At 41.2% G+C, this 27,635-nt stretch overlaps 1 protein-coding gene across 2 annotated transcripts in view; it reads left to right on the top strand.

The window, feature by feature from the left end:
* PID1 (phosphotyrosine interaction domain containing 1) overlaps positions 1-27,635 on the top strand; it is an 86,247-nt gene that overhangs the window by 17,551 nt on the left and 41,061 nt on the right. The window contains exons 1-2 of one of the 2 annotated variants that reach the window (XM_065640168.1): positions 10,856-10,891; positions 17,219-17,365. In XM_065640168.1, the coding sequence (XP_065496240.1) occupies positions 17,231-17,365 (135 nt within the window). In that variant the 5' untranslated portion in view covers positions 10,856-10,891; positions 17,219-17,230. Of the gene's footprint in view, positions 1-10,855; positions 10,892-17,218; positions 17,366-27,635 lie in introns of those variants that run through there. The other variant, XM_065640167.1, reaches the window with a different exon arrangement.

Here is a 27,635-nt window from a genome sequence, read left to right as displayed (position 1 = left end):
ATTGGAACTAATGCAAGCTGTAAACAGAAAATCTGTGCCAATCAAAACAGTAACAAGAGGGGATGTGCCCCTAATAAATGCTGTAGTGTAATTTTAAATACAGTATATACAAATTACAGCAATAACAAAGGTCTGATTTCTGAAAAATTTCAGCCATAATGCTCATTTTTACTTACTCTGAGCAGCCACCAGTGCCCACAGGCCTGTGCACTGCATGGTAAGTAAGGTCTGATTTCTTGCAGGACTGAGGCCTTGCTAAATGTTCAGTGTTTCAGTGCACATGTATCTTTTCCGGAATTGAAAACATCTTTTATTCCCTGGGCTGAGCTGGCAGCCGGCACAGAAGGCAGTCTGCTTTATGTTTATCTATCCAGGGAGAAGTCCAGCTCTTGCGAGCGTATTTCTCATCTGCCAAGACCATCAATAGGAAGTTTAACTATATTCCACTCTCTCGCTTTTTTTTTTTTTTTTTTAATTACTTAAATATGGCCATTCAGAGAGGCATTTAATTCTTTAAATATGGTGAGGAAGGCGTTAGTGAATGAAGGGTAAAGAGCATGATTTCTGGAGCTCTGCTGGCAGCGGACTGGCGGCTGGATGCTGTGTGCGGATGTGCGGTCTGTCCCGGGAGGTGCTGCAGGAGTAGCCCCCTCTGTGGACCAGCCCCGGGCCAGGGGTCCCATCCCAATGTCCCCCCCTGCCACTTGGTGCAGGGGATGCTGCCTGCATGCCAGAGCCTTTTTGGGGCACCTGCAGTGGTTTTACCTGTGGACCGTTTGTTTTGGGGGAAACCCTGATTTAGGTTATTGCTCTGTGCTGCCATCTATGCAGTTTGGATTCAGAGAGAATAAGCCTGGTCCTGATACATTTGTTAAACTATCCTGTTCATTTTAATTAGTATAATTTAAGGTGTGATGTATGTGTGTAAAAATGGGCCTTGATCATTTGGGGGCTTGGCTGAAACCCTCTGGTCCAGGGCTGTAAATGAAACCCTGGCAGGGAGAGAACACTGAAGGGCTTTAGAAGGGTCTTTTCAGATGATTCTTCTGCCTATGTGTAGAGAAATGGGGATGCATAAGAGGTTTCCCTTGTAGCTGACGAAATTTTAAAAGTCTGTAATGGCATATTTTACCATCAGAGTTTCTTAATTATTAGGGTTCTAGGAAGAAAATTTCTTTAATAAATTGTGGCAGCCCATTTCACTTGCTGAATGTCAGGTTTATTACTATATGAACTTGATAATTAGTTTGTAATACGTGCATAGGCATTTCATCCTGGTGGTTTTCTCACAGAGAATAATTTGCCTTTTATTTGTTGAGGGTGGGTTTTTTTTTGTGAAAACAGAAGTTCCATTCATGATAGGCACAGCAAATGTAGTAAAACACTATCATAGCTGGGATTTGTTGTATGCTATGGATTTCTGTCAAGAATGTTAATGATTTGTTTGTGAATAAGTGAGCCTGTAGTATTGTGAAACAGTATCTGGCAGGGCTGCTGAATGGACATTTTGAGAGCAGAGGATTCTTGAACTGAATTAGCTGTAGATATTTGTATGTCTCAAACTAGTCATAAGTAGGCTTATGGATTTTAAACATAAGCGTTTATTTAATGCGTTATCGGCATCTACAACGCTTATCTGGCATGTGTATGGGCCACTCGACAACAAGCAAAGAAGTTGTTAAGTATTTTTTAAGGGCAGTTAATCTCCTTCTAGTGGGCTTTACTTTAAAAATAAGGTTTTCTTCCAGAGAGCGACACAAAGCCTTAAGCAGAGCAGTGTGATGTTTGCGGAGTCGGTGTGGATCAGGAACGTACTTTGGGTTTGCAGCATCTTGCTTGAGTGTAGCACCTCATATAGCAGAGCCACAACTTGGGTTTCCAGATGAAATTGTCGCTTGGCTGCCAATATGTTGTATGGCCTCAAATGTGTACCTTCCTAACGAGTGCTTAGGAAGCGTTTATCACTTTCCTCAAAAGATGCCTACCAATGAGTAGGAGAAGTGGTTCATTCCTATCTTACGTGAGTCCAAAGACCAATTTCCCCTGTGTGTTGGGGCATACTTGTGGGAAATGAAGCACAGACACTCAAAAGAATAATTTGGGGACTATATTGGACCTCATCCCAGATAACAGTTCCTTGCTTTGCCTGATTTGTACAGTCCAGGTGTGGGATCTAATCACTGGGATATCAAATCAACTGACCAACAGCCAATGTCCAGCAGCACAAAGTGAGAGCTCCGTCACTGTTTTGGACTGAAATCCTTAATCAAACTACTGCGTGAATTTTCATGCTATGTAAATATAATAAATTTTCAAAAAAAATGATTGCAATATTTATTCTCTCTCCAACCATCCTTCCATGTAATGAGTTTTATAACTGGTTAAATGGGCACAAATGCTTACCATGAAGAAATGGTTATCACTCAAGTGGGATTCGTGTATTGTTAAATGTGGCCAAGCCTCTTGTAAAACTGCAGGCAGAAGATGACGTGTTGGTCGCTGTAGCAGGAAGCTTTGCTGTGTGACTTCATGCACCATGGGCAGCTGAGCCCAAAACCAAGGGACTTCAGTGCTGAGTTCGGGAAGCATCAGTTGGTGTTGTGCATCCAGGCTACTGTTTGGAGCGTGACTAAACTCTGCCAGATAAATCATGGCATTTCTTGAAACAGTGTCCTGTACTTTTAAATGTACTGGGCTATCAGCTCTGCACCAGTGGATGGTTAAAATGAAGAAGGAATTGCTTTAACAGTAAAACTGTGCCTGGAGGACTTACCTAAAAAACTGCCTATGATTATTAAGTGACTATAATACAGTAAGACAACCTTGCTTCTTTGGGGGCCGTTGGGCTAGCTACAATCTAAGCTACTACAGGGCAGCAGCACTCTGGGAGTGTTTTGTGCAACCCAAGGCAGGCGGCAGGGGTTGCTGTAAGTAGCTCTGCCAAGTTACCGCTGAGACCCCTGCATCCTCTGTGTGCCATATTTCTTCAATAGTGCTTTTTTTGCTTATGCTGTTTTCAGAATTGTCTCCTGTTTCCTCTCTAAAATTGTCACAACTGTGTTGGTATTTCAGCAAATAAACAGACCACAAGCAGCACACATTCAGGGAGGAAGGCAAGGAGAGAAACTGTACTGGAGCTGATGAACTAATTTGTTCTCTAGGTAGATGCTTGCACCCTTTTCCCGCTCAGAGACATACTGCACCATTAAACACTATTAAATATTGGCAGCTTCACAGTAAACTGCGTTTGTGATTTGTCTACTGTGTAAGCAGGAATGACAATCCCAAACCTGCTTCAAGAATGGCTTTACTTTGCTGGGCTGGGAATCACAGAATAATAAAATGAATTATAGAATGGTTTGGGTTGGAAGGGACCTTAATAATCATCTAGTCTCAACCTCCCTGCCGTAGACAGGGACACCTTCCTCTAGACCAGGCTGCTCAAAGCCCTGTCCAACTTGGATTTGAACACTTCCAGGGACTGTGGCATCTGCGGCTTCTCTGGGTAGCCTCTTCCAGTGCCTCACCACCCTCATGGTGAAGAATATCTTCCTAATATCTAAACTGGACTGCCATGACTTCTCAAATATGATGGATAGTGGCTTAGCAACTTCATCCGCCTGTTACTTCCGGACTTGTGGGCGTATATCATCAAGTCCCATGGACTTATGTGCCTTCAGATCCCTTAGGTGGTGTCAACCCTGATCTCCTACAACGGACAGTTCTTCATTCTCCCAGTCCCTGCCTTTGCCTTCTGCAACTTGGGCAGTGTGGGTAGAGTACTTGTCAGTGAAGACTGAGGCACAAAAGTCATTGAGTACCTCAGCCTTCTCCATATCCTGGGTAATCAGGTCTCCCATTTCCTTCTGGGAAGGGCCCACATTTTCAAATGATTTCTGAACTTTATTTCTACAAATTAATTATTTTTAAAAATTGGTGCTTAAGCAGATGCCCTCATCATACAGCTGTTTTCATTGTGCCACAGTCAAAACCCATTGTCATCCTTTATGGAGCACTACTGCATACACTGGCCTGGCTTGAACAACAGAAAATGTTGGTAGTTTGTGTTCCTGTTTCTGCAGAGAGATTCTGTAGCTCTACAACTTCTGATTTGCTCTGTTGTGCTTATTGTGCTGTGAGTGACACTGAGATGCACATGATACCTAACCATTGCTCGATGATGAGAAAAAGCACAACTTGGAGCACTTCAATTATGGTGTGTGCTGGATGGCACCAGGAGAGAACAGGCTTTGTTGAATCATCAAAGTCTTCTGTGCTCATCAGCTGCTCAGAATGGAACAGACAAATGTTTGTCTGGCCAGTTGTCTTCTAAAACTGTAGATTTGGCTTGTGCAAATAGCTGTGTGTGCAAAACTTTACCGATGTTATTTCAGAGGCTTTTCTAGCGTCATCTGGAAGTCTATTCCAGACAGAGAACCTGGGATCCAAAACTGAATAAACATCAAACCAGGATACCTTCTGCTACTGGAACTAAGACTGAAAATAGTGTAGTTGGATTAAAGGTTGGTATAGCGAAGGCAAACTAATGGTTATTAATTGACATGAAGTTCCCTCTCAAAAATCCATGCCTTCAGTTAACAGCTTGTCCGGACTTCCCACTTTTGAGGTTATCTGTTTCAAGCTTTTCTTCTGGACTGAAATGACTCTTTTTTTTTTTCTAAACTAAAATATTTTAGTTGCGGTGGTCTCCCAAGTAACTTACCAATAGCACAAACATTTTTACAGACTTTCATTTAAATAATGCCAACACTTGGAAAGCAGGAAAGCAGCCCTCTCACATCTAGCTCAGAATCAGCCCTCAGGAAGATAAATGTCTATTTTGAGCTATCTGCTCTGACTGACCTCTGACTTACCAAGTGGAGACCTAGAGGTAAAGCCTGATTTTTGTGCCTACGTGGAATGTTCTGTGCAGAATGTGCTTGCCTATTGTGTAGGCGGAGAAGCTTTGCAGTGGGCAGACTTGAGGATCTTGGCAGCCATAATGAAAACCCTGGTGGAAGTGAGTGATGATGAGGCAGGAGCCTTGCAAAGCCATTGTGGTGTTCTCTGTATGCCCAATGGTGTCACCAATAGAAGCTCTCCACAGTGGTTCCCTTCTGATGATGGTGCTCCATCAGAGTAGTTGGTCTTGATGATCCTCACTCATGAGTTGGTGTTTACTTTAATTACTTTCTAAATTATCCTTGTTTTCGAAAGGTAAGAAACTGCACTAAACACTATGACCTAGACAGTTACTTTTCCTGGACATATTTGTGGAAGAGGCCAGGAAACTTGACAGATTCCCTTGTAAAGTCTTCTGTGTATTCTTCTTCCATTGCAGAATTGAGGCTGACCCATACAGAAGCAGTGCTGGAGATTCATGTTGAATCCCCATGTGCATGCATTCATCTGCCTTGTCTTTGCAGTCTACCTGGTTCCTGCCATATCAGTAAATGTTCAGAATTTTTTTTTTTTTCTTTTCTTTTGGCCAGATTACTGTCACTGACATCAATTAGTTTGGCTTGGAGATTTTTTTGAAATACCTGTACGGCCTTTATATATGCAAATAATTTAGATAAGGATAGTTGAGAAGCCATCAGTACGGCTGCATCATGAAGAATTTTGAGTTTTAAAAAAGTGAATTTTAAGATTGATAAGCCTTGTACTTCGTGGTCAGAATGCAAATAAGAACAGCTGCAAATCTGGGCAGAGAGACATGCTATATAAAGCATTATTGCAAGATTGAGCTGCAGAAGACACATTTTTGCATGGTAATCTACTGGATTTATTTTAACAATTATTTATTTGTGATGGTTGTGAAAGTGGAATTTTTAGTAGTCTTGATATAATTATAGACTGAATTTTTAAAGCTGCTTAAACATTTTGCATCACAGTTGTGTTTTTTTTACTCAGCCAAATACATGCCTATTTTGATTAAAAGCAATATTTATCTTGAAACATTTTTTTCCCCAGAGGAATGACTAATTGCTATTCACAAGATTCAATACTTTAATATTTTATCAGAGGCCCCTAAATTCTTTCACTCCCTTCTCTTTCAAGGTAAATAATTTAGATTTCAGATGCATCAAGTTTGATAAAAGCCACCTTGTTAACTTCTCCTGTAGAATTACAGCTCTATGTGCTTTGAGGAGTGTTGGAATTACTACATCAGTAATGCTTCTAAGTTAAATTGAATGGGGCAAAGGAGGAACACAGTGGGGAAATGCTGGGGAGGCAGTTCATTTATTTTAATTTTGTTGGTTCTTTCACATCTGTTTAACTAGCTGCCTGACACAGGTACACTGGAGACCGTAAATGTCATGGGTATTCAGAATACTTCCATCATGTTGTATTACAGGAATATATATTAGGTCTGCATCTAGAGAAGCTCAGGGCTTTTACAGCCCATGCCTTTTCCCCTGGATGTTGATATTCTGTATTATTTCTTTTACCCTAAGCCTGAAATGTGTTAAAATATTGTTTGCAATAATTGACAGGGTTTGTACCAAGAAACATTCAATAATAATAATAAAAAACACCTCTCATTTACATTCCTATTTCTTCCGCAACTGTATTTCTCAAAGTTGAGCCAAAACTTGCAGATTCAAAATTGACTGGCTTTTTTTGATGCAAAATTATTTGGGTTGCAAAGTGGCTGAGAATGGATGCTGTTTAAGGTGGTCAGCAATGAATGCAGGAGGGAAGAAAGCTGCGGCTGTGCTGAGGATGTTCCTCTTTGCCTGTTGCTCTGTGGGATTGTTTATTCTGCAGCTGTTTTCTGTGTGGAAAACTTGCAAGTCATTGCTGTGTTGCACAAAGTTTGGAGCAGATTGGACAAAAGTGAGAGTATAAATACTGGGAAAAAAATAGGAATTAGCCTTCACAATGTAAAGAGGTTGAACGATGATGCTTGTACAGGCTTGAAGTCTTCCAGTTCCACTGGTCTTGCTGGAAGGGAATGTCTGGAGAGTTTTGAGCTCACTGTTTTCTTTAGTTAAACAATTTAACGTTTCCATTGTTCAGTGCTCTTCATTTCATTGGCAATGTTGAATCATAAGACTGAAATAGCAATTTAGTTACTATTCTAAAAAGTAGTAATAGTTCTTCATGGAGGTGTATGTAGTAGCACATGTAAAAGAGCAGAAAAGATGAGGACTGGTTCTATTCCTGTTGAACTTCAGGTTTGTTTTGTCATAGATCTCTGTGGAAGCAGGGATTTTTTTTTTTTTTTTTTCATGGCATATGGGGTTCCTAAAGACTGGGATTTGGTTATGAATGAGCACGTGTTTCCAGAATAGAATTACTTGAGTTTGTTTAATCAATTGTGGATTCCTCCAGAGTGATGCTGCAGTGCCTGTGTGAGGAGTTATCTCTTTTTAATTGGTCCCATATGTACTGGCAGATAATATATTAACCATGCCTTGGGGGGATAAGGGTGTCTGGTTGAATCTCATGGTGCATATTTTATTTTTTTCTGGAGGATTTGCCTTTTTTTTTTTTTTTTTTTTTGTTCTAAGAGCTGTGGATATGTATGTATGTGTATAATCGCTAACATTTTGAAACTTCCTATTCAGCCAAGGGATTAGTTAGGCTTCTGCAAAATTACCTGAACTTTGCTGAGAAGAAGAAGAAACTGAGGTTTTACAGAGAAACTGTAGTTTCTGAGTATATCTGGATTTGGGTGCTTAAATTGTGAGAACTTGGAAGTTTAATCTCCCTTCTCATCAATCGCTAAGGACTTGTCCTTTGAAAATCAGAAAAATAGAAACATCAGAAAAGATTAATTACTTTTGAAAAACCTTGAAAACACCATGGAGATTTAACATTTATATCTGGGGATGTGGATCTGAGAGGGCCGCACTGTGTCAGCCTAGCAAAGGGGAGCACTGTCCTCAGCCACTTTACTTAACTCATTCTGCACTGGAAATGCCGAGTAATTTTACATCTAACTGTTTTGGCTCAGCTTAACCAGTAAGGTAGTTGCAGGAGAAACAGGAATGTAAATGAGTTGGTTTGATTTTCTTTTGTAAGGGTTTCTTGCTGCAAATCCTGTCAATTGTCCAACTCTAAAGCTTTGCTGAATTAATGAGACACTTTGTAGAAGGGCATTCTGATCACTTTCTGTAGACTCCCTTATTCCCGATGTAGGCTCTCTGGTGTGCTGCTCTTATTCATGGCTTTAAGAAGTGAGAAGACCTACTGTGTGAAGTCTGTGTGCGGTTAGGGGTTATGCATTTGCACTGCAGTGGTCACCACGTTTTGTCTATATTCGGCATCATCTGCTCAAAGGTTTGTATAGCTGTAAATCCTGCCAGACATCACCCACAATGAATAATTTGCTGGTGGAGGCATGAAAGGAGTAATATTGCAGGAGATGAAAAGCCTGTGAGTGTAGCTGGGACTGGGGAAGTCTCCTTGGGAAGGTGCCTATGATGGGGCAGCAGTGCTGGCCAGATGTGGTTCCCCCAGGGATGCTCTGGAGCGTGTACCGATGGTGCTCATGGGGATGTGTGGAGAGAGGGAAGGCTAAAGCCAGCAGGCTGCTTTCTTTGCCCTCTACAAAGCTTGAGTGGATGCACCCTGATGGAGGCTTTCCAAAAAGGCTGACTTGCTGAAGAAGCAAGTCTGTTCACTTGGGAAGCAGGAGGACCCCCTCTCAGAGAGCCTCAAGGATGCCAGACTTAAATCCTGGGGGTGTTTCAGTCCTGGAAAAGGCAGTGCTGTAAATTAACATCAGAGGAGTCAGTGATAAAATGGACAGCTTTAGAGAAAGGAATGGATTCTCATTATCTTGTAGCTGTAAATACACAAATTCATTAGACTTATCCCAAAAATTCATTTGGTTTATATTTAAGCAATACATAAACATTTTTGGCAAGAATATGCACCCTTTGTCTCTGCATAGTATTAGGCACAATGTTACCTCTAGCAAATAATTTGAGCAAATTCCCTGTTTGTAGCAGGCACCTATGTCATCCAGTCCGTATTTCTGTCTCAGAGAACAAGTCTTAGAAGGCAAGAGAGAGGTCACTGAACTATGTAACTGCTTAACAAGTTATTGATTTCTTTCAAAAAATGAAGGAGAAGACTGAGAGACTGAAATGCTGTTTTTGAAAGGGCTGTGTTGGGGGACGCAGTGGCTGTCTGGCAGGTATTGTATGAAATGGGCTTGCTCTGCCAGGCGCAGAGTGAGGAGAAAGAACTTTTTAAAGCATCCTCTGACACAGAAATTATTGGAAAGCCTCCAAGAGCAAATTGAAAAAGCAACAACCGCCTTCATGCTGCAGGATTCCATTGTTTTAATATTCAGCCAACTATACCAAATAATACATCTACTGGAAACTCATGTTAGGGGAAAAATATGTTGGAAAGCAGCTAGGGGGTCAGCTCAAAACCAAAGTGAATGAACTTGACATATCTATGCTGCTGCGTGTCCTATTTTGTTCTTTCTCTTCTTGTCAGCTCCTATTGCTTCGTTTATTTCCACTCTTCCCTCCTTTCTTTTAAAACAAAACAAAACCAATCAAACAAACAAAAACCCCAAACCAAACCAAACCATATTTGTCTTGTCTTGGGGTTGCGTTCTGGCTGCCATTTGTCCTGAAAAATAATGGGGCTGATAAATACCTGTGCTTGCACAGAGAAATTCTGGCAGGCTGACACTTCTGAAGTTGTAATCTAGTTTAAAATTCCTGGCTTGCACACAGACACAAAGCTTTTGGGGAGGTACTGCTGCTCTGATGATGAGAAGATGAACAGCAGAAAATGAGGATGACTTTATTTTTCTTCAGTGCTGTGTAATGGAGCTGTGCTTCCCAGGCTGGTTTTGTGTGCTGGGCTTCTGAACATATTTTGAATACCAACACCATCAGGGATGGGATGGAAAAAAAAGGCAGAGTTGTTACTGCAAATGTAGATGTTTACCATGATTGCATTTAATACAACATACAATGCAACTATCTTTTAATTGGGTTTGGCTGGCATGAGAGCTAGTTCAGTAGTGAGAATGGTATTAAAATTTGTGAGTTAATGATGATTTCTGGGGCTAAAATTTTGGGAAGTAGTTATTTATGAGAGCAGCTCAGTTGATACATTAGTGAAAGTTATTATACTTTATTTCTACTGAATGTAAAAAAAAAAGCGTCGTTCTGGTATAAAAACATATGCCATGAACACCAGGCACTGGAAACTGCAACTAATTTCAAAATATGTTTAACAGTCATCAGTAAATAATAACCTGTAAAAATCCAAATAGACATATTGAGACGTTTGTTTTCCATCTGCATGGCTACTTTCCACTGAAATAATGAACTGGGAATTTAGGAACTGTAATGTAGAGACTGATCAAGAACTTTATTGTGGTATTGTGACTTCTTTTACCTCCTCCACTGCTGTTTTAGGGAGGTCTTATTTTCATGATTATGAGTGTCCTGAAATACTGATTCCTTCCTACTCTGATGGGGGTGTCTATAGTGGGACTTCAGGTTTTGAGCAATCCAGTTCAACTGGGAACTTAGTCTCTGAATATCCAGTATATTCAGATTTGCTTAGGTTGAGGGGTTTAGTTTGGCCAAGTGTAGAGAGATGTTAGAGGATCAGTCATGAAATTCTCATCTCGCTCTGAAGTTCCCTGCAGTTTGGAGGGTGTTTGTATCTGGGATTGTGTTTTGTTTGGGCAGCGATCCTGCTGATTGGAATCACATAAGCTTGGCAATGGAGTGGAGGCATCCAGCCAGAGCAAACTCAAAGCACACAGGGTCTGAGAACAAAACGTTTCACATGAATTAAATTGCGGGGAAACAGAAATTCTTTAAACTTGTAAGAAAACAAGACATTGTGAGTGCGCATCGTCATGCAGGCAGCTGTGTGATCAGGGCTATCGACAGGGAGTGTAAGTTTTATTTATGAAACCTTGATAGTTGTGTGTTTTTAAGAGATATGTCTTATCAATGCAGGAGGAAGAATATTCCCTGAGAAACTGGTGATAGAGTGAGGTGCTTGCATGCAAAGATCCAGTAGCATCTTTGCTGAAAGGCTTTTTGACACTTGACTGAATTTGGTTTCCTCTGTACCACACGCTGCAGCTGGACTTGCCATCCTTAAAAGGCTCCCTGTGTCCTCGTCCTGCTTTTCTATCTGCAGTCCTGTGTCCTCCTTCCCTTTATCTACCCATTCTTTCTGTATATTATATTATAGGTTTTGCCATCAGAGCTTTATGCTTGATTCCTTTGTTACATTCAGGAATGCCAGGAGAAGCCCAGGAAGGCCTCTGTGCCAGGCAGCATTGCATTGCATGGCAGTACACCGGGGGGGTGCCCGTCCTGGCCCTGGTGTTTTGTTTGTTTGTTTGTTTTGGGGGGGTTTTTGGGTTTTTTTGGTGGCACGATATTTCTCTGCTGCCTTGCCCTAAGACCTTATGGAGCCCGTGCCCTCAGCACACCGAGTCATGCCAAGTCGTGCCATGGGCCTGCCCAAGCTCCTCTACCTCCAGAATGCCTCACAGGGTGCCTGCAGGCAAGCCCGTCTTACCCTCATGCCTGTTGCCGTTTCTTTGTGATCGAGAGGTGTAAATTCAGACATAATTATCAGCTTTTTCACCTAATAGCATCTGTCACCTGAAAGAGATTGAGTGGATTTGGTTTGATAGGCTGGCAAAATATAGCTTTCAGCATGCTAGATGAGATACGCTTTTAAAAACCAGGTTTCTGGAGTTGGATTAGTTTCAAAAAGATTACTCGTGCTGGATCTGCTTGAGTATAAAGAGTCATGACGTGATCCTGGATTTTTGCATGCCAGTCAGTTTTGTGTTACAGAGCAGGCTGCTGATGGGATGATTTCTGACTTTGATAAGTGTGTCCATACCCTCTGTAGAGGGTTTTATTGTAGTGTCCAGTACAATGTTTATATGGACTGCTAGTAAAGGATAAATAAATACAGCACAGTATAGTTTAATATGGAGGAGGGGAATGTATTTAAACTGTATTAGCAATGTTTGTTTAACAAGAAATGGATCAGAATGGACATTTATCTGTACTGGATAGCATATGCTTTAAACAAAACAAAGCCTTGAAATGGATCAGTTTTCCTATATATCAGAATTCTTCTTTTCTTGCTGAAAAGCCAGAGGCTTGGGGTGAGGTGGTCCTCAGGTCACAGCTGCGCTCGTGTCACTGGTGGTGTAACCATGTGCTAGAGGATTGCTGTGTTGTCATCTCCTCTGACCATGAGTAAGAGAGTGGAGTCTTGTACCCACAGACTGGATATGTTGGTATTCAAACTCTGCTGGGAATAGGTGAAAAGAGGCATTCCGACTTTCTAAAATTCTCTTGCAATGTGTTGCACTTGCTTGTGTCTTTCCCCATCTAGGCTGCTGTGTCTTGCTGTGGGATTCTGTGGAAAAGTTTTGGGTTTGTACCAGAACTGAATGGATTTCAAAGGTAGTGAAGTAGTAAATTAGAGAGATTGTTTTTTAATTTCCCAGGGCCTGACCTTTTACTGATGCTCTAATAGATTTCATTTGGGAATTCCTTTGTAGGTGCTGTAGAAGGATGAGTTGCCCAGAGGATTGCTTCTTGTTCTGGCAAACATCCTTCAGGGGCTTTGAACTTTTAGAATAACTCTTTTTCACAAGTTAACATCCTGTCACTTTGGAGTTTGCACTCAGTGTATGTATTTGGCAAAATTTGGCCAAATACGGGTCATCTGGAAACGTGATGCCAGTTCAGCATTACAACCAACACACAATTGCATAAGTTAAGACATAATGGTGTCACAACCCGATTAGCCTGTAACCTGTGTTCATTTTGCTCATCCCCTTTTGCTGGATTATAGATTACCATGAGTTACAGTCCCCTCTTTCTCGATGTTTATTTTTGTATTCATATCCAACATGTAACCCTTTCTTAGATTTATTGAATTTGAGTCTTTGTTTTATTTCCATCATGAAAATGAAAAGATCCACTAGCCCTGGCTTGGCTGCTGAGTACTTGATATTGTGGACAGCAGTGACTGTTTAGTTAAGACCTGAAGATGAAGAGCTGTGCACAAGTGTTAAGCATTATTATTACAAATGTTCAGTACATACGTTTTTCCTTCAAGGCACGTTTACTTGTATAGAGACATAGTCGTTTTCTCCGATACATTTGGCCTGGCTTGTGGAAGTGACTGTATTTTTGCTGACAAACTAAACCCAAGCCCAAGTGCTGTTAATTTTCAGTTTTAACAGCAACAGAAATTGTACTTGGACTACATACAGAGCACCTAAAATTTGCAAATTGAATATTTTGAAATAATTAATCTAGAGCTAATCTGGGACTGTTGAGCTGATAACAAAATAAATGTTGAAAACAATTTAGAAATTCTCAATTCTTATGTTCAATTAACGTGTAGCTAAGAGGGTTAGTGGTGACAGGGTTTTCACAGAAACAGGGAATACTTTGAATGTCACCAAGGAAGCAAGAATATTTTGTCCCTCTGTAGTGACAGTCTTGGCTTGGTACGAGTTTGGGCTACTAGTTATACACCTTTCGGTTTTCTTCTATAGAGGGAAAAGATGCCATTATGACTTGTAAACTAAGCAAAAGAAATTGAAGGAACTTCAATCCTTGAATAAGCAAAACTATAGTTTTTGTATTAAGATAATTTTCCAATGTTATTAGGGGCTTTACTTAAATTTTGCTCATGTTCAGCAAATAGGAAAATACAATGCTAACTACAGCTCTGATCCTTTCTTTGGCAATTAAAGTATTTTGTTTGCTCAAGGAATTTTAAAACTTGCAGCCAATTTCTTACTGTTATGTTGCTTGTTCCATTTCTTTCAAACATAAAGTTCATATCTGTAACACCACCTAAACAGATAAAGGATGAGTGATGTGCAGTTTTGAGCTGTTGTTATAGTCATGGCAGTAAAGAATGTTTTCTTTTGACGATTTTCAGTATAAAAGCTACCAAATGAACCTAGTGGTTCTGGCACATGAAATGTGAATGGTGTAATGCTCCCTGAACCTTCACTGAATTACCAAAGTTATGCTTTTCAAGAAATTTGTGAACTTAAAGCACTTTAAAGAAATATTCAGGGTTCACAGCAGCGAAGAGCTAATGCCTCTTCTCAAAAAATACATTGGCTACTGTTATAGGTCAGCATTTGCCAACAGTTTCCACAGCAGATGCCAGTTTGGAGTGGAAACTAAGAAATAGGTTCAGCGAAGCACTTTATCCTGTTCTTGGCTTAAAGCAGCAGAATAATCCCATTGACTACCCACGTGTGCTTTACTGGGACTGCTCACATAGTGAAAGTTAGGCATGTGTTTAAATAACTTTTTTTTTTTTTTTTTCTGAGGGGCTCACTGCGTGATGTCTCCTGGCAAAGACTTGATTTTCCTATGGAACCATCACCTGACTGGGGTGCAGGGAGTGCAGCACTGTCTATGCTGGCCAAGCAGTGCAAAGCAAACAGCTATTTCTGTGTCCCCCCCTTATCTGTCCTGCACTTCTATGGCAACTAATTATCTGCTTGCTGCCAATTGTACTCTTGTGTTTTTGGCACGCAACCACTCCAACTTACTGCTCATACAAGTATTTTGAATTGCATTTGTAAGGCAGAGTAGTCATCTCCTTGTTTTCGGACTGTATATGTGGTTGTTACAACATGAAATAAATTAGGTCATTGTCATAGTTTTTGTCGTTTTGGTCAAATTATGGTCTCTCTGTCAGTAGTCCCACTGAAGCTGACAGAGTTGCTAGCAGAGGAGAAGAACCATTTTGGTGGTCCAAGCTCAGCAATTAGAGGGGCTAAATGGAGCCTTTTGGTCTATTGAGTACCTTATACAAGCACTGCTCTTTATTTGAGAACCTTTGTAAACAGATCATCTGTGGAAACGGAGCTCTTTCAGCACACAGGGATGGAGAAGTTAAATGCTAGGATGGGATCTTCTTCAAACTGATATTCTGCAACCATTGTTTCTGGTTTGATTGAAATTGGCCCACCAGCAAAATAGTACAAGTTCAAGTTAAAAATACATTTAGGTGAGTTTTCCACCTCTGCCTTCCTCTCCCATCACCTGTCACGCACAAGGCAGCAGATGACCTTGGAGACAGCAGCTCCCTGTACTTGAAAAGAGGCTGATCATGGGCCGGGAATTGCCACAACCTGCGCATGGCAGGTCTCCAGCACCCTCACCCTTCTGCTTATTTACTCCTCCAGACATACAGCCTCTGCAGCCAGTCAGCAGACCTAGAGCCTATATATAAAAGCAAGTCAAGCAAATAGAACTACAGTTGTAGCAGACAGCAATTAGCTAATGGGACCAGCAAGTCCAGTGCTGGTAATCAGCGGTGCTCCTTCAAACTCAGGATCTCAGACTTTGATCTTGCTTTACACTTGTCACAGCTGGTTATTTGTCGTTTAGCCTTTGCTAACAACTTGACCAGAAAAGCCTACGGAACTCCAAACAACAGGCAGTTAATCACAACTGAAAGATAAAATGAAAGAGGTTTTCTTAGTTAATTTAGTAATCCTGGCTGAAAAAGAGCTCTGTTATCTTCAGAATATTCAAAGAATATTCTTTAATGTATAATCATCTTAAATGAAGTAATCTGTTGCTGAAGCAGTGTTTGGGAGAATGAATGGAATAATGTGTAATATGAGCCAGATGAAAAATAATATGAATAGATTTCTTCACTGGGATGGAAATTTGAATGCTTGCACAATCAGCACCAAGGCCTAAATTATTGCTGTAACTTCATGCATGACATGGGAAAACAAGTACTATTTTCACAGACTGTTAGTGTTTATGCCTTGAATATGCTTGTGAGCATGTTTAAGGTGCTGTAGATCCAGTATTAGAACAATTATTAGACTTAAAATACTGATGAGCTAAGGATTAAACTGTTTTAGAAGTGTGTTAGCAGGCTTTCAATTAGCTAATGATAAAATATTTATGAATTAAGTAGGAAGTTTATTTCCAATGAGTTCTCTTGCATTTTCAATGGAATGCTCGAATCCACAAAAATCCCTGTGAAAACAGCATAGTATCTAAACACTTCATTCATCCCCTGTGTATAAATAAAAGGTTTAATAGACCCTCTCCTCACCTAAAGCACAGGACTGAAAGTGAGGACCTGAGCTGATTTTCTAGCTCTGATAGGGACTTCTTGTAGGGTTCTGGGAATCACTTAGCATCTCTCTTTCTGCAAGCCAGACCCCATCATGTTTGTCTGCCTTCCAAGAGTGAAGAGGAGGCTGAGGGAAGGAGAGACTGCAAAACAAGTTAAGAATCTCCCATCAAAAGTCAGAACAAATGGTTTGGTTTCGATGAAAGTGATCTGAAGTCATTGCACACGTGTCTAATAACTGCTGATTTACAAGAGTCAAGTTATGAAGCGTATTTATTTAGATATTGCTGCAGTATGTTACTAGCTGGGAGTACTACATTGATTTGCTTTATATCTGCGTATTTCTCACCTTAGTTATGTAGTAGCAAGCAGTTTCTCAAATGAAGGTCACTTCAAAGAAACATCTAAATGTTGAAAAACTTCTCTGACTCCTGTGATTTCATAAAATGGATTTGGAAATCTCTCAAGGACTGGCTTTTTTTCACTCTAAGCAATTGCTGAGAAGCTTTTCATTCAACGACATTACTGTCCACTTTGACAGTTCTTCACTCAAGCCCGGGGAGTTATTTTTTGTCTGTTATTGCAACTGAGAAGTTTTGAATGACATCTGTTAGTACCAGTAGTGGCTTTTACATTGGAGACTAGAGGAACTATTAATTGCAAAGGAAGAGAATTTAAAATTCACGTGCTGAAGACAAACCGATGAGGCATTCAGCTCAGTGGGAATGGTAAATTCTACAAAGGTCAATGGGATTAGAATTGAGTACAGAGGAAAGAAAACAAGAATGGATTTAATCCATAGTTCTTTGAATAGTCTTTGGTCCTCTTCGCTCCATATGGTCATTAGTAGAGGATCTGGGTCTATGAACAGTTTTATAATATGCCTGGGAGTGATCAGATCTCATGTTTTTAAATTAAAAACAGTCTCCACATTGCTAATAGTAATAATGAATATTCACCGTCTCAAGTTATAGAACTTGTTAACTCTCCCCATGGAAACTTCCAAGGCACTGAACAGCAAGTGTAACATGCAGACATGTCCAACTAGTAACTCTCATTTTTCTGCACTAGAACTGGAGTTAATTGCTTTTCTTTCTCTGTTTAGCACTTTCAGACCATGCTAAAGACTAAGCTGAATGTCCTAACTCTTCGGAAGGAGCCTCTCCCAACAGTAATCTTCCACGAACCAGAAGCCATCGAGCTCTGTACCACAACTCCCCTCATGAAGACCCGGAATCACACTGGATGCAAGGTACTTGAGAGTACAAACTTACGGAACAGACCACTGTGAAGGTGCCCTGTGTATGTGTGAGGACTCGAAAGCGCCCAAAGTAACTAACATGGTCGTTGTTGTTCTGAAAATGCCATTAACTGCTACTGTTACTGTAAAGTTTCTAAATCAAAACAGTCATTGGGCATTTCTGACCAGAAATTTTGGGCTGTGAGAACAAGAGGTTTGGGTTGTGTGGTGCACTGCAAATTGTGGAGGATTTCTAACAGCCTGCAATGAACATTGCCTATTGTAAACACTGCCTTTGTTTTGTTTTTGTTTGTTTGTTTGTTTTTCATGAGAGGGGAAAAAAGGGGGCGGGGAGGAGACTTAGCTTTTGATTTTGCTAAACAACTAGATGAATTTGCCCAGTTACATCAAAGCACAGTTTCTGAAAAAGCTTCTCTTCTTTAAAGTTTAATGACTTAAGAGCTTTGAGTGTGTTCTTCTGTGGTAAGAAACCATATAAAAATAGCAAACAAATCAGCTCTCTGCATCTTCTGTTGGAGCCGTTTTTCTGGGTTGCAGAGCCACGGGCAGCCATGTAGGCTGAGCTGGGTACCAGTTAGATCTGTGTTGCTGGTTGGGGCTTGGCAGCCACGTGCCCTTCACCCAGCCTGGCTGTCAGCTGTAGGGACTATCCACTCATCCTCCAGGTTCTTGGTGAAAATTGAGAGAACTGGGCTTCAGCCTCCACTGCTCTGTAAAGTGTCAGTTCTAGAAGAGCCATTGCCTGATGCCATGTGTACTAGATAAGGTCCAAAGTGCAATTAAATGTCTTAACACCCTCCCATGCCAATGTGTATACACACACGTGTGCACACACACCCTGCCTTGTTGGAGGATCTGATGTGAGATGGGGTTGAAAGAAATTGCTTCCTGGTGTGTTCCTGGCATCTCTTGGCACGCTGTGTGGATGGCAGGGGCTGTGGGTGTGCTGTGAAGGACTTGGTTGGGCACCTTCAGGTCTGGCACTTCCTCAGCAAAGTTTCTTCTTGGGAAGCATCATTTTTGTCTGACTTGTTTGCCTGTCACAATAGCCAAGAAACAAGACTGGGTGTTGAAGCAGTGCTGCCCTGTGCTGATGCAGAGGAATGCAGGGCAAGTGACCCTAATATGCTTTGTACAGTACCTTGTAGCATCTGCTCTTCCATGGTGATGTCTTTTGTCCTCTATGTTGACATTGATGAATTTTTAGAGAATATTAGCCATCATAAAAATGGTTCACAAAGTATCTGGCTTTCACCCCTAGTGAGAGAGAGTTCAGAGTTAATAATGCTTTCTGAAATCAGTTTCTCTCTGTGAATGTGTGTAGAATTTAATGAGCCTTTTTACTTAACCTGCAGCCCTTCAACTGGAAAACACGGAGTGCAGAGAGATGTTGAACCCTCAGTAAAGAGAATCTCATTTCTGTATTTAGAGATCTCTTTTATTTATTCATTTATTTTTCCTGCAATGTATAATAACATGGTATTGGCAACTAGGGAACATCTGCTGCCACAATGCTTCCCTTTTCCTGCTTGCCCTGTTTCTCCTTCTCCTCTTCCCTCTGCAGCTAGTTCACATCCTGCCAGCATTGGACTCTTACGATGGTGTTTTTGGGGCGGTGACCAGCCCCTCTTCACATGATTCAGCAGTTGTGATTTCCAGTACCCACCCTCGGAAGATAATTCTGCGTATGTGGTGTTCCTATGGCTAAGAAATCCTCTGCAGTCATTAACTGAAAGGCTCTGATGTTACCCAGTCTATCAGTCTATCCCTTTTTCCTCCCTTTTTTTTTTTTTTTTTTCCTTTCCCCTCTCTCTGACTAAATGGATTCTTCCATTTCAGGGCTTCTATCCTCCAGCTGTTTATAGGTAATTAGCCTTCCTCTCCTCTTTCCTCTCTGATTGTTAGTTTCTTGCTGAGTGATACAACAATAGTGTTGCCGTAACAAAGCCACCATTTTATAATACATGTTTTTCACTCTGTGTGTCTGATCTATCACTGTTATTCCAGATGTAAGAAGGGAGATGCTTTGGTGTCACTGGTACCACTGAGCATCTCCGGTTCTGAGACGAGGGCTTTTCAGGCAAGAGCACAGCATCCAGTTTTTACTTTCTTTCATGAGTCACACTCCTTGGATCGTTAATCGTTTTATCCCTCTCGACTGAAATCCCTCCAATTTTTCTATGTAATCCCATTAATGAGATAGCATCGTTCTTCTGACAGAGGCTCCAGACATCTAATTTTATTGCACAGTTTTAACATAAGTCTCGGCTGGCACCATCTTGTTATGGGAACTTGACACAGGCAATTGCTTTGCTGTTCCGAGGTCTGGGTGTTGGGTTTTTTATGTGATTGCTCTTTTCCTTGTCCTTTCCTCACAAGACAGGCTTTGCTTTTCTTTCATTTGGTGTTCTGCTGGGATCCAATCTCACTCTGTAATTGAATGGGATAGTTTTAAGAATAGCAGAGAAATGTCTTGCTTGAAGTAATCTAGGGGGAACCTCCACAAAATCTGGAAACTTAAATAATTGAAAAAATTCAGAGCGCTTCTCTTTCCTACCCAGTTCCAGACCTGATGCGACTTTATTGCCATTGTGTTTCCTGAAATATACTTCTTTACTTACAGCGGAAGGCTTAAGACTTGTTCCTCCTGTTACTGCACATCTATACCTGCTTGCTTCAGCTGTTTGTGCTGCCACCATTCCCACCCTTCCAGACTTGTGGGCATGATTTCACTGAACAGGAGGAATACATAGTATTTGCAGTGATTTGCAGCACAGAGCTTTAGATGCACACGTTTCAGAGCCTGTGGTGCTGGTTGCTCAGCGAGACGGGTTGATGTGGAGGATGTAGCTCCCAAAAGGCACCTTCTTGCCCCCCTTCCCCTCCTTTCCCCACCAGTCCTGTTTGCAAACGGGGAATGACAGCCCTGCACCCTGGGCTTGGACTGTTGCAGTCTCAGCAGACAGCCTAAACCAGAGCAGGATTTGGGGGTACTCAGGCTCTTGGCTTTTTCCTGAGGGTTTGTCTGCTTTCATTGGAGCCACAGTGTGTATTAGGTGAGAGGCAGGTCTCTGGCCCCAGGGGAAACACAGCTTCTTGCCCTCCTCCAGGTAAGGCAGGACAGTGGGATGTGGTGCCCAGAGGGTTGTCATGTCTCTGGCAACCATGGTTGAGTGCCTGTGTGCATCTTGGCTCTTCCCTGTGACGCGTGTAGTGTTTGCGGATGCTGGAGTGCCAAGCGTCACAGTCAGTAGCTGCTCTGAAGAATCAAAAACCCCAAGTGGCTTATTGTATACCTGTAAATCACAAATCTCAGCTTAAGCTAAACCAGCTTGTGCTGGGGAAGGACAAAAAAGAATGAGACTAAGTCTTTCATTCTTCCTAGCTGGACCACACTTTCAATCACAGGTTACTGATTTGCTCTTATTTAAAGAGCATGTTTCTGTACACAGGCATGAGTGTGATTTAGGTGTGTGTAGGTAAGAGTGTCCTTCCTTGTTCAGATCCTAAGGATTTTGATTCGACTGTGGCTGTCCTGCCTGTAGGTCTTTCATGTCAAATGCTGTGCACTCTAGTGTTTCAGCTGGAAACCTCCTCTTTCCTTATCACAATGCTAAGTACCACCAGATAAAAAATGGAAATCTGGAGTATCTCCAGAAAATAAGTTGCTTTCTACTCAGAAATACATGCTTTCTCTGTGCCTTTTAACAGATTTTGTTTAAGTTATGTGTGTTTTATTCTTCCTTAATGTCCTAATCAGCTTACACTGATTCTAATGTTTCTTGATTTCTGTCCCTTTGAGCTATGGTGGTGGCATGTAAGGAACTGCCTAAATTACTCTCTCTTCTGCTGTAGCTTTTCCAGGCACTGCTGCACTAATGCAAAAGGACAGAGGTTAAAAATGCTGCCTGCAATTTTTGAAGTAGTGTCATAGGTTTAACTTTTTTTTTTTCTTCTTCTTTCTTTTAGAAGGCTTTTCAAAGTGAAGTCAGCGCTGAATAATCAGTAGCTTGTTGTTATCCACTTGAGTCAGGGAGTCAGGCCATCTAATTCCTCCAGTTCCCACCAGTGGACAAGCTTTTCTCAGCAACCTGGGAGGCTGAGATGAACATAAACAGTGCAAATAATTGCATTCTTAAGAGTTTTTATTAAACGGGAAAATACATATTAATGAAACAGCATTTGCAGGCATGATACTCGTTGCTTGCCTGTTTTACTGGATTGAATTGGTGAGATTATTAATTCAGGTTTTGTGGAAGGTATGACGTTGACATTTCTGCAATGGTGTCTCTTAGCTGAAGACTGATTAAAATCTGGTTTAGCAATTTGTAAATGGCATTAGAATGGTACTGGCATTTTAAAATCAAGTCTTGCACATATTGATAGAGATTTAAAAAATAGTTGAGAAGTAATATAAATAAATGGGGCTTGGTCTTTCAGAATAGCTTAGTTGCTTCACTCACAAAGCAGAAAGAAAATGGTTCCTGTCCTTGGCTGGCTGTGGGCTGGTGATGATGGTGGTTTATTTGGTGCCTGTGTGTCAGGAAGGGGCCACGGCCACATTCGGGCCTCCCTGGTGCAGTGTGGCGTGAGCGGTTTGGCACCCAACTTGACTATTGCAACTCTGGGACGCACCTGATGTTGTTACACTTCTGTCAACCCAGTAACTGGATTTGAAGTGTTTTCTGGGAGAGCTGGGCAGTGCCTGAGGTGCCTTAACCTGTGCAATGCCCAGGTCCTACACTCCTGCTCTCCAGCTGCAGCTCTCTGCCCTTCACCAAACCCCTGGGGCAGCCTCTTCCCCTCATTGCTGCTCTTCTCCTGGCCTTGCTGGCTGCTGCCTAGAGTTTTCATCTCCTTTCCCTTTCCCTTTCCCTTTCCCTTTCCCTTTCCCTTTCCCTTTCCCTTTCCCTTTCTTTCCTTCCTTTTTTCTCTTCCTTCCTTTGTTCCTTTTTTCTTATTTTCTTAAAACTGACCTTCACCATCAGAGACACTGTGTGCCATCAGCTGTGGGCACTACTAATAAATCTCAGTGCATGTGAAACTGTCTCAATGTGCTTCGAGCAACAGGGTTTACACCAGTGTAGCAGAGACTGGAAATTAGTCTGCAAGGGAAAAGCTCATAATAAGTTTATAGGATGAATAGTAATATTCACTGTGATCTGGTGATTATCCATAGAAATAAAATGTTTCTCATTGGGATACTTATTTAATAAATAAAACATAGTCTTCAAATTGCCCTTCTAGGCCTGATTCTAATTCTTTGTGTAACAGAGTAATTTAGGAATAATGTCTGGTCAGACATTGCTGCCTATTTTCAGTTTTCTGCCTTGTTAATTTTGATTGCAAAGGCCTTGCAGCAGGACTGTCTCTTACCACATGCTTGCAAAATACCCCATTTCTTCTCTAACCTAGATGCCTCTACAGCCAACTCATAAATGCTGTGTTGCTGCTTTCATTGGTCATTGCACTCTTAAAACGTAGACTGTGTTTTATTTTATTTATTTTATTTATTTTTTTTTCTTCATTCTAGATCAGACTGTCCCAGGCTGTTTTGTTCAACATTTCTGTCCTATGCAACCTCAGCCATTTGTGTCCCATCGTAATCAGCTCAGCCATGGCAGTGGCCAGATACCTTATCGCTTTAGCTTTCAGGAGACAGCGTGCTCCACACCTTCTGGGCCTAGCGGCCCCTCAACATTCAGAAAATTCCTAAATTGAAGAACCATCCTCCCAGCTTCACGCAGCCTAGCAGCCCACACAGTGTAGTTTTGGTTGCTGCAACCCCAGCCTCATGCCTCTTCCCCTTCATTGTTCCCCAACCCCAAAACTTTTGCTCCAGCCAGCTGAAGGCTAGGTGAATGGCTCCCCTCTGCCACACTGTTACTGTGTGTGGATTGGTTTTGTGTGTCTCGGTACTGAATCAGTCAAAATTAATGCAAAGAGAACATTGTCTCTCATTTCCATACCCAGAGACCAAGGTTTTCTTTCCTGTTTGTTCTGTCCTGTTGGCTCAAAAGGGCTGAAAATCTGTCCTAAGACTTTCTGAGATGGGGAAATCCAGATGGCATAAATGGGTGGTTAATGATCTAGTGTTTTACTTAAATTCTCATAGATAATTTAAAAATCCTGCTCCTCTTGAACATTTATTGCTATTTTGGCTACTGAAACCATAGCTAGTTGGAAGCTGCACATATTTATAAAACCAGCTCACTTCATCCTTATAAAGCTTAATAAAAATATTCTCTTTGCAGCTATAGCATGGTCATGAGTGATTGTTTTGAGTGCAGGTTTATCCAGCTGTAAATGAAAGTTCAGCTAGCTGCCTGGTCTTCATTACCATTTTGTAAGCCTGCGATATTAAGATGGCCATTAACTTTAATAAAGAAACAAATCAAACAAGTGAGACAAGCTAAACTTGTACCATCACTCCCCAGCCTACTGTTTTCCACCATGTTTAATGTGAGTGTGAAGCACAGAGCTTATTTTCTTCTTGCCTCATTAAAGGTCTTCTGTTGTTATCCTTAAGCATTATGCATTTGTACCATGAATTGGAAGTGTGTTTTTCTGCTTCTTTCTCCCCTCATCAAATGAACCAAAAGGACACATGTGAACTCTTGCATGGGGCAAATCTTAATAGCTTCAGTATATTTAGATATAGTGCTTGTTGGCGAGAGATACAGAGCCTTTAACGATGTGTTTTCCAAAAGTGAAGTGCATCAAATAAACTAGTGCCTAACAAGTATGCTCTGTGAAGATGAAGTATTTCATTTACTTTTTCTTCATGTAGTATTACAGAAATGAAAAAGAAAATGCTTAATACTAAAGTTAAGGAAGAGTAAACTGCTTGCAGAAGTCTCATACATGACTGTATCCCAGAGTGCTCTAAGAATTTGGCTGAGTCTCGTTCTAATATTGAAAACAGAGAGTTGCATGTGCTCATTTCTTTCTCGAAACATGCCCATACGGTAAGGTCCTGTCCTATACCCCTGAGTCAATGAGAGCATTGCTGTGGGCTCCACTGCGGGCAGGCTGGGATGAGCCGTGTACACACTGCGTGGTCTTTGGCACTGTCTGCTCTTGGCTTTGAGCTTCAGAGGGGACCTCTCTTGCATATGATTTTATTTATTACATGCACGGAAAGCCCATTTACGTCAGTGAGGATTTATGCTTTCAATGACTGCGGAGGAGCTAATAGAAATATGAAGGGTAGATGTAAGTGGAGAATGTTGTTAAAGCATCATAATTCTTCATTTCCTGAAGTCCAGGAGTCCTAGGTGGAGAATATAAATTGGCTAAAGCAATTGAATTAATCTTAAACTGAGCCTGCTTTAAATAGGGCCTTCTGCAGTGCTCAGTTTCGCTGCGTTGCGTGTATTTTGGCATAATTTTATTTGCTTACTGGTAAAATGGCATTGTAAGATCAATGTATTCCGAAAGCAGTGGAAGTTGTGTCCTGTCAGATATGTTGGTGGTATTTTTTTTTTTTTCTTAGCATTTGCACTGGTGACATTTTTCAAGCCATGGTTCAAGTAAAGGGCATCTTGTTATTCAGGAAGTTCTTACATCCCATCTAAAAAAGGTCAGGTATTTCAGTCAGCTTCATGTTTCTGCTTTAACTACCTTTACAGGAGAAAGTATATGGCTGTTTTCTACATATGGTAGAGTAACTTTGCTCTGAATGTATGTATATTAATTAAAAGAAAATAGTTTTGTGTATTTCTGTTTACTTTTGGATTTTCATTAAGAATGTGTGTTTCAAACCATTTTAAAGAGTTCCATAAAAAGAAGCAGAAATGTTGCACCAGGTAAGCCAGACTTTGCTCAGATAAGTGTGTTCAACCTCATTTTCCTTGGCGGTACGCTGCAGAAAATGTCCCCTGAATAGAAGGAAATAAAAAGTCAGAGCATCCATCAGCACCTTGTGCCCTACTCCTCCCCTTGCTGCATGCATTTTATTGCTTGCACTACCATTGTGTAACTTATATTTCTTCTTATCACTCTGCATCCACTACAGGGATGGAAATAATGAGTTCCAGTAAAGAAAATGGGTTACAATGCATGATATGGAGCCTGAGAAAAATAATTTTTGATATAAACAGAAATCCCTTTGGCTGGAATTAAGCACTTGCTTTGGCTTCAGAGCATTGATGTTATTAGTTGCCTCTGATTCAACAAAAGCTTCAATTGGAAGTCATCAGTCCTTAATTTTGTGAGCAAATGGTGTTTATCAGCAGAAGTAATCTAAATCAAACCTTTTAATGTAAGACAAGGCACTAAACAGTTTATATTTCAATTAGTTATGGACGAGATAGTGACTGACATCCAAAGAGCACTGTGTCAAATGCCAATATATAGGAATTAAAAGTGCTCCCTGTGACTTGGTTAAGAATGAGCACCGGCCATTCCAGGATTTCACCCTTGCTTGTAAAAGCAACTGGGAAACTTGTGAGGTACCAAGGAGGCCAGGCCCTGTGTGCTGGTGAATGCTCAGTAGCTCTTTACTATGTGTTATTTGTACTTCTGTAGTATTTCTTACCCAGAAAGATCCCAAAACACTTTCTAAAACAGCTCTGTTGTCCCCTGCTGTTCAGCTGCTATTCTCGGCCAGCGGCCCTGTACGCCGAGGTCATATCAGCTCACCAAAGCTCGGGGGAAGGCTGTACGGGCACGCCGCACTGCGGATAAAACGTGTTAGGGGAAAACTAAGAAGACTCTGAGAATTAAAATGCACACTTCTATTAAATAGTAATGCATTGAAAAAAGGTACTAAAAAGCAATACATATCAATGAAATCCAATTGGTTTGTAAAACTCCATGGCATACTTTTGTATCTTGAAACTCAAATGTATGGAGTATTTTTGTCAGTTCTAGAAATTTCACTTTTCATGTTACTTGGAGCTGTTGCCTAATTATGGCTGTCTTTATAGGAGATAGCATACCAAAATAGTTTTCTCTCAAAGAATATTTAAATATTTAAAAACAATTTAATCTCTCTATAGATGGAGGGATTTAAATTTTGAAATTCTAAAGTTCAAGGATTCCTTAGGAAATAATCTTCATTTACACAAATATACAATGTCATATAGTGCGTGCCTGTAAGTTCTGTCTTTTGCAACCTGGCAGAAAGCTGAGATACCCATATGAAGCACAGTGGCAACTGTAAGGCCCCAGGTAGCTACAGATGTGTTAGGATTTTTTTTTTTTTTTTAATACTGTAGAAAATATAGTGCTTATCACAATTGTTCAAGCAAAGCCTTCTGGTCATGGGAGCTAATTGCTTCCACAATAATTAAGGTTCAAATATCTAAGACCTAATAGCTTTCGACGTATAAAAATTAAAATGAGATTGAAATTTATTATGGTGGTTATGCCGAGCAGATGCTGCAGTCACTGTTGATTGTTTTGTTCTAGTGTGTCCTTGAGAAACGTTTCTGTCTTGGTGCGGCTGTCTCGGTGTGAGGATGGAGCTGTGATTTGTGTCCCAGGGGAGCTCAGGGCAGCTGGTGCTTCTCCATGGCCCTCGGGGCATAGGGGCCCTGCTGTGCACTGGCTCCCAGGAGGAGGTGGCACCCTTTCTTCATAGCTCATGAAGTTATTCTTCTGGTTCTGTGGCTGTTGTTCCCTCATATTACTGCAGTGGGCACCTCCCCGCTCAACAGCATGAAACATGGGGGGAGAGGTGTTGGCAGATCTTTTTAGGCGTGCTTTTTCCCAACAAAGACATGTGTGCTTATTCTGTGAAGGTATTCTTTGTGGCTCTTCCCCTGAAGCCATGGATATTGTTTCTTTGATTTCCATTAAAATACTGCAAAATTTGCATTTGGCACCGGGTAGCTACTGCTCACACTAGTTTGAGCCAACATGAGCCTGCTCAGGAATTTGTAATCTCTGCTTACAGCCGTACTGTGCTGCCAACCATAAGGTCTTATTTTGAGGTTGATCCTGTGTGCTGAAAGCTTCCCAGTAAGGAAATGGCATGGGCAAAAAAGGAGGCTGAGACTGCATTACAGATCCGTCCTTCTGTAGAGGAGGTACTGTTGGCCATGTTCATAGATGCACAGGCTGCTGGAATGTAGATTAATGTTGCAATCTTAAAAATGTTATGTCATCAGAGAAAAGTAGGTCCTCTGAGTGGCACCCCTGATTCTGTTGGTCCCAGGAGTAATCCTATTCTCCTCATACTACTGGAATATAGTCTGCAATGCAGCGTGATGTCAATACATTAACTTGGAAATTTTTCCATTTCTGGGGTTGGATG

This window comes from Caloenas nicobarica, chromosome 8, assembly GCF_036013445.1.
Source record: "Caloenas nicobarica isolate bCalNic1 chromosome 8, bCalNic1.hap1, whole genome shotgun sequence".
Lineage (NCBI taxonomy): Eukaryota > Metazoa > Chordata > Aves > Columbiformes > Columbidae > Caloenas > Caloenas nicobarica.
Note: the sequence above shows the minus strand (reverse complement) of the source record. Positions and strands in the feature narration are given on the sequence as shown.